The following is a 7,578-nucleotide window of genomic DNA, read 5'->3' as shown; positions in this document are numbered from 1 at the left end:
TCCCTCCCTCCCTCCCTCCCTCTCTCCCTTCCTTTCTTCCTTTTGACTGAGTTTCACTCTTGTGGCCCAGGCTGGAGTGCAATGGCAGGATCTCCACTCACCACAGCCTCTGTCTCACACACGCTGCTCCCATGGCCCAAGCTGCCTTCTCTTCCCTCCCGACCTGTCCCTTCAGCCGGGGCAATCTACCTCAGCTTTCTGGCCTTGACCTACCTGATTCTCGCTGGCCCTACCTAGATAGGTCAGCTCTTCATTCATCACCCGTCAACCCCTGTCCGTTGCTCCCATGACATCCTTTACTTTCATGCAAGCTTGTCCAACCCTCTGCCTGCAGGCTGAATGTGGCCCAACATAAATTTGTAAACTTAAAATATGATGGTATTTTTTTTTTGCAATTTTTTTTTTTTTTTTTTTTTTTTTTTTTTTTTTTTTTTTATTTTGAGCTCATCAGCTGTTGTGTTAGCTTGTTGTTGTTTTTGGGACAGAGTCTCTCTTTATCACCCAGGCTGGAGTTCAGTGGCACAATCTCTGTTCACTGCAACCTCCACTTCCTGAGTTTGAGCGATTCTCCTGCCTCAGCCTCCTGAGTAGCTGCGATTACAGGCATGCACCACCATGCCCAGCTAATGTTGGCCAGGCTAGTCATAAATTCCTGACCTCAGGTGATCCGCCCATACCAGCCTCCCAAAGTGCTGGGATTACAGGCATAAGCCACGTGCCCGGCCACTGTTAGTTTTTTTTTTTAATGTGTGGCCCAAGACAGTTCTTCTCCCAATGTAGTCCAGGGAAACCAAAAGACTGGACAGCCCTGCTTAGCACATCCTGGATCTCCCTCACTCCCTGAGATCCCTCACTATTCCCCCAGGGCCTCCAGCTGCAGCGTCTCTCTGTCCTGCAGGCATTTACCCTGTGCTCCTCCCTGACTGCTGGACTGAGGCTCTGTGAGGTCAGGGCCTGGCCCCATCATGGCTCAGTGGACGTTCAAGAGAATGGACGGGTGTTGGAGGTGAGCAGACAGTCAGCTCCACTCTAGCTGGCAGCTGTCTCCTGGAGCAACCCTTCTGCATCCCCTGGCTCCTCCTCCTGTCATTCATTCATTCAGTTCCTGTCATTCACTCATCCAGCAAACATTTACAGGAACCTAGCCTGTGCCAGACTCTGGCGTTCAGTTGGGATGGAAGACAACGTCCTTACATGGATACTTGGATGACTAAGGAAGGAACTCGGTAGGTGCCAAAATGACTGTAAGGTAGGTGGCCTGAAGCCGGCAGCTGTCCTGTGAAAACAATGGCAAAGACTCAGGCTCCCAAACTGGGAGTCATATTATTGGTCTGCGGTATAAAATCACTGGCAAAACACACCTGTGCTTATGAGCCAAGCACGCAGAGGCCCAAAAGTGTCTGCTGGCATTTCTTTGAAGAGGCGGTTTTGTGCGAGCACTGAGCATCCACACTTGGGGACCCTTTTCCTGGGCGAGGACCATGCCTGAGTTCTTCTGCTAGGAGATCCATCCTCACTCCCAAATCATTCACCAGAGCTTCTCCCCTCTACCCAGGCTCATAAAGATTTGAGAGCTCAGAGACAGAGGAAATGCCACCTGTCTTTCCCTACTTCTGAGCCCTGCGGGGCCACAGCATGCCTTCCCCTGACATGGCAATGACAGACAAGCTGGGGTCCTTCCCCATCGCCAGCTCTGCAGCACTGCCCGCCTGGGAACCACATTCGGCCATTCTGTGGAGTTTTCATGGTGGGTTTCATCCCATCATCATGGGACTAGACTCTTCAGGGAGTCACATTACCTCTCTGGGCCTCAGTTTCCCCTCCTGTGAAACAACAGGGTGAACTTAAGGACCCCTCCGGTTTTCTCCGACAATCTGAATCTGTCTTGTGCATGTACATAGCCCTGCAATAGCGTCAAAGAGCTTTAATTGTGGGATGGAAAAGAAAGGAGCCTGTGGGTTTTGAGGAGGGGACGGGTTCCGCCAAAGGCAAACCATGGTTCTGAGGGCCTCTCTGATGGGCTGGATCTTGTATTCTGAGTTTATCTGCAGTGCTTGCTGTCGGGCAAGTCCAGTGGGTCTCCAGTTGGCTCTATCTGAGCTGCTACTGGGGTGGCAGCTCTCAGAAGTGTGGGACAGGATGTAGGCGACGGGGAGGGACCGGGATCGCATGCTCCCTCGAGGACATAGCGCACAGCGGTGGTCTGGGGTAGGATGAGGTATAAGTGCTCTGCTTCAGGCCAGCCTTGGGTGCGAGCCATCTCTGCTTGAGCTGCTCAAAGAGTCCATAGTTTGTAGGGGGAGCTGCAAGAGAAACCAGGGTCCAGCTGAACGGGGCTTAGAGAAGGAGTCTTACCCTAAATGGCCATGAGACTGGGCAGCAGGGGCCCTGGAGGTTTTCCCAGGCTGTTCTATCAGGGACTGAGGCTGGCAGAGCCCCAGAGGGAAAGGGCCTTGCAGAGAGCATTGGTTCAGGCAGGCTCTGGCAGTCTAGAGGTGGGCCTGCTCCCAAGTGCTCAGGGGAGACCAGGCTCTGCCACGGGCGCCTTAGGAAAGTCAGCCCCATGGTGTGGTTGTCTGTGGCCTCGCCGGCCTGAGTAATTGTCCCACCCCATCAGGAAAGAAGCTGTGTGCGTTGAGAGTGATGTTGAGGAGAATCCCAGCAGCTCATTCTTCGACCTATGTCCCTCTGCATCAAAAGGTAGGATCACAAAGAGATGGCACTGCTCTGTGTCCTCATTAGGGTAGACATGACTTGAACTGTAAATCAGATCAAGGCACTCTCCTACAAAAATCCACTCCAAGTCTTGGGATTGTGGGTGGGACACATCCCATTCCCTTCACACGCCCTATGAGGCCCTATAGGGTCCTCCTCCACTCCTGCTTTAGAACTTTTTCACTTACTGTTTCTTCCTCCGGAATGCCCTTTCTCCCAATCCCTGTATGGCTCCCTTCTTCCCAGCTTAACTATCTCCTCAACAAAGACCATCCCTCACTTTTCCAAAGAGGTATTTGTGAACCAAAGGAGGTTCACAAGCACACCGCCTCACTCTCTATCCATTACCTGTTTCTTTTCCTGGGGCACCTTCCTGTTTGTCATTGTCTATGCGATTAAGTGTTCTTACTTTTCAATGGTGTCTTACCTGTTTCCCCACTGGAAGGTCAACTCCCAGAAATTCCTCAGTGTTTGTTACCGCTGCAGCAGGGGGCACTCCCTGGAAACTACTGTCATTATTCATGGAATAAATAGGACGGGGAGGGAGGATGCATGGATGTCCCTCCCTGCCACCTGTGCTCTAAGCACGCCACCATGGGGCACAGGTGATGGCTTCATCACACAGCCAAGATTGCCCCGTGTCAAGGGAGAGGACAGGTGGCAGCCCTGAGGGGACAATAGGCCTCAGCCCTTACTATGTCATCCCGCTGCTCTCCTAGAGCCGGGGTCACCCGTGTGGTTCCTTCTGCATGAAGCTGGTACAGCTGCGTTGCTCCAGGCACCTTTACAGACCAACGCAGAGGAAAACCCTGAATTATAAAAGTACCAAGAAGGGGATAGTCAGACTTCTCTGGCAGCCACAGTAGCTTCTGTCCATTCCAGGTGCGGAGTGGAGGCAGCCCGGGGTTGTAACCATGCCGGTTGTAATGGTCGTCGTAGGTGCTGATCAGGTAGCGATGCGGGGGCTCCTGGTGGTGGGTGATCAGGTGTTTGTAAGGGAGCCCCTGGAAAGACAGACACAGTGGGCTCGTCACTGATAGGAGCAAGGCATCTGCCTGGCCATGGTGGAGACAGGAGCTGCCACAAGTAGGGGTCTGTGGTGCTGATGGGGCGAGTGGGCATCCGTGGGTTGGCAAAGGGTCTTCAGGGCCACCCGTGGGGGACACACTTGTTGATCCCACGCTGGGGCAGCCCACTTTCAAACACATCCCAGCCAGTGGCAGTCAGTTCTCTATGTGACCGGTCCCATGCCAAGTCAATTCATTCCTGGAATGAGCTATGGTGACACATTAAAATTAAAGCCACAAGAATGGAAAACCAAACACCGCATGCTCTCACTCATAAGTGGGTGTTGAACAATGAGAACACATGGACACAGAGAGGGGAACATCACACATCAGGGCCTGTCAGGGGGTTGGGGGCTAGGGGAGGGATAGCAGGGGGTGGAGGGATAGAGGAGGGATAGCATTAGGAGAAATATCTAATGTAGTTGACAGGGGATGGATGCAGCAAACCACCATGGCACATGTATACCTATGTAACGAACCTGCATGATCTGCTCACGTACCCCAGAACTTAAAGTAAAAAAAAAATTAAAGCTAGGACATCCTGCTAAATGAGAAGAGTCAGCACTGCCTCACATGTGTTCTGAAATTGTACCCTGATTTGTCTGGTCTTATGCATCCAAACCTGCTCCTAGGGGCAAGGAAAAGATGGTGAACGCCAGTCTGACGTGTGTGCCTTATATTTCCGTCTGTTACTGTGGGAAGAATCCGAGAACACCCCATAAATTGCCTTCTCTTGCACAGGATTTATGGCTCACTCAGCTGGAAACCAGGCGAGTGATTTCTTTGGTGAGGAGTAATTTACAGGGAAAAGAAAACCATGTTCTCCTCACTCTGGGATGTTTGCCTGAAGCAGTGCTTTTCCTAAGAAAATCCTCTGGGCCTGGAAGGGAATCCTGGGGAACTGCACTGATTTACAAGGGGGGATAATGTTGATTTCCACACTTGTCCTCTTGTCTGGGGCAGACAGGGAGGCCTCTGTCTGCTGTGGTCTGGAAATGCCAGCTGCACCCAATATTTCAAGTGGTGGTTCCATAAATAAGTCAGATCACAATGCCAGAGAAGGACAAGGGGGGTGGGCACAGACATGAAGCAGGATTCCCAAGACCCACATCACCAGGTACCCCACAGTGTATTTCCAATGCCGGAGTGACTTGGAGGGTTTCCCAACAACAGAGGGAAGTGCCGAAGCAGCGTCGTGGCCCGAGAGGGAGAGAGGCCAGCAGGAATTTTCTTGCAGTTTCTCTTGGTTTGGGGTGTGGTCCTGCCGTCTTTCTTGTGTGCCTGGGGCTTTTTCCTCATTTGGGTGTGGGAAAGTGACAGACTCAGAGACAAAGACCTTTGATCTGAGGGATCTCTTGGGTCCCTCCAAGCACTAAAATGCCCCACCTTCCAAAAGTTGTCCCCTACCTTACCCCATGCCTCTCTGCTGCCACCCTGAGGTTAAGGAGGGGTAGTAGGGTCAGGTGGGATGGGAGTGGGGAGGCAGAAATCACTTATGAGAGCAGCAGGCTGGCAAAATAAACAACTCAAGGGGACTCCCAGAGTGCGGTGGGGACAGAGCACAGCTGTGCACCCAGTGGGTGAGCACCTACAAGCTTGTTCTCCCCAGGGCGTACCTGCTGGGAGCTACCCACAGGGGTTGATGGAGGAGGAGGCTTTCCCTGCTGTTCCTGGAAGGGCCAGGATCTCTGAGTCTCTGGCACGCCAAGTTAATAACTGTCTCCTATATACTCACTAGTGGGGTTGCTAAAGCTAATAATAGTCTCAAACGCCCCTCCTTGTGTGTGGGGAGCATGTCCTGAGGTTGCAGTGCCCTGCTCTCTGCTTCCAATACCTGTAACACCGTGATGCCCACAGGCAAGTGCCCAGTCAATAGAGTGTGTGAATAGTGCTTGACTTTTCATACAAAAGAACAGGAAGCTGCAGCACAGATAATACAAGATACTCTTTGTCCAAATACATCATGGCTAGCTGCTTTTGCAGTGCCTGATGCGATTCCTGACTAGATGCACCATTTACCGTTCTGTTGCTGTTTCTCCCATTCTTTGCTTGTATTCTGTTGGAAGAGTGATCCAAGTGCTGGGATATAGGTTGGAGGGAATGCTGTGGGTTTGAGATTAAACAGATCATCCGCCCACACCGGTATTTATGGGTTAGTGCTATCTGCAGCCCCGGGGCTGGGAGGGTGTTAATGGGACTACTCCTGTTTTCCCCAGAGCGTACTGAACCTATAAGACTCTGGCTGGTGCCCCCTGAGCTTTGGGTGGGGTCCAGGCCTGAGTGTCCCAGGTGCTACTCACTCTTACCTCAACTTTCCTTTTCCCGTACCACCTGGAGATCTGGTCGGGTCTGTGGTCTGGGAAGGGGACGTATTCTTTTCTGTGAATGGATTGGGGTTTCTTGTCAGTGTCTCTGGTGAACTGGAAAACACCAAATATTCAGGCAAACCTCTGAGATGCCACTTCTCAAACTCCTGCTGGGTCCACTTACTTCCTGGGCCATCAGAAGATGGGTATTGAAATGGTAAATACCAACCCCATGACGTCCCGCCCAACACAGGAAAAGAGCTGGCCGGGGACTGGAGTCTTCCATCTGACACCCCTAGGAAGAGCTGTCATCGGCCCCCCTGGCCACCTTCTCATGGTCCGCACCTGCGTCCTTTCTCATCCCTCTCCCTGCTCTGGTCTCTCCTTGCCTCCTCCGTTTCTTTTTCTTCTTTGTTCCTCACTCTTTTCAACCCTCTCACTTTTTTTTTTTTTCTTTTTTTTGAGACGGCGTCTAGCTCTGTCACCAGACTGGAGTGCAGTGGCATGATCTCAGCTCACTGCAACCTCTGCCTCCCAGGTTCAAGCGATTCTCCCGTCTCAGCCTCCCCAGTAGCTGGGACTACAGGTGCGCACCACCACACCCAGCTAATTTTTGTATTTTTAGTAGAGACGGAGTTTCACCATGTTGGGCAGGATGGTCTCAGTCTCTTGACCTCATGATCTGCCTGTCTCGGCCTCCCAAAGTGCTGGGATTACAGGTGTGAGCCACTGTGCCTGGCCTTAACTCCCCTACTTTACAAATTACATTTTGTTCTCTAATTCGTTTTCTTAAAGTTTAATATGGTAAAATGTATTCAACATAAAATTTACCATTTTAGCCATTTTCAACTCTGCAGTTCAGTGGCGCTCACACTGTCGTGCAGTCATCACCACCATCCTTCTTAGAAGTCTGCTTACCTTGCGAAACTGAAACTCTGTGACCGCTAGGTACTAACTCTCCATCCTCCTTTCCCGGCCACTGCTGGCAATCATCACTCTACTTTCTGTTTCTATGATCTTGCCTGTAATAGGCAATCTATATCAGTAGGATCAGACAGTATTTGTCCTTTTGTGTCTGTCTTATCTCACCTAGTATAATGTCTTCAGAATTCATCCATTTGATAGCATGTGTCAGAGTTTTCCTTTTAAGGTTGATTCTCTTCCATTGTATACTTATACCACATTCGTTTATCCATTCATCCATCAGTGGACATGTGAGTTACATGCACTTTTGGCCACTGTGAATAGTCGCTTTTAACGTGAGTGTACAAATACCTTTTGGAGTTCCTGCTTTCCATTCTTTTGGGCATACAACCAGAAGTGTAATTGCTGGATCACATGGTGATTCCACGTCTAATTCCTTGGGGACCTGCCATATTGTTTCCCACAGCGGGCTGTACCATTTTACATTCCCACCAGCGGTGTGCAAGGGTTCCCATTTCTTTTTTTTTTTTTTTTTTTTTTGAGACGGAGTTTCGCTCTTGTTACCC

General features: G+C 50.9%; 1 protein-coding gene across 1 annotated transcript in view; it reads right to left on the bottom strand.

Annotated features, from left to right (window-relative positions):
- Positions 1-1,909: 1,909 nt before the first annotated feature.
- Positions 1,910-7,578, bottom strand: part of CUNH1orf158 (chromosome unknown C1orf158 homolog) — a 15,100-nt gene continuing 9,431 nt past the window's right edge. Inside the window, exons 2-4 of the mRNA XM_017504614.2 lie at positions 6,089-6,202; positions 3,542-3,719; positions 1,910-2,303 (exon numbers count right to left, since the gene is read on the bottom strand). Coding sequence (XP_017360103.1) covers positions 2,122-2,303; positions 3,542-3,719; positions 6,089-6,202 — 474 coding nt within the window. The 3' untranslated portion in view covers positions 1,910-2,121. The remainder of the gene's footprint in view (positions 2,304-3,541; positions 3,720-6,088; positions 6,203-7,578) is intronic.

The sequence above is a fragment of the Cebus imitator genome, unplaced genomic scaffold (genome assembly GCF_001604975.1).
Source record: "Cebus imitator isolate Cc_AM_T3 unplaced genomic scaffold, Cebus_imitator-1.0 Scaffold15, whole genome shotgun sequence".
In the NCBI taxonomy this organism is placed as follows: Eukaryota; Metazoa; Chordata; class Mammalia; order Primates; family Cebidae; genus Cebus; species Cebus imitator.
Note: the sequence above shows the minus strand (reverse complement) of the source record. Positions and strands in the feature narration are given on the sequence as shown.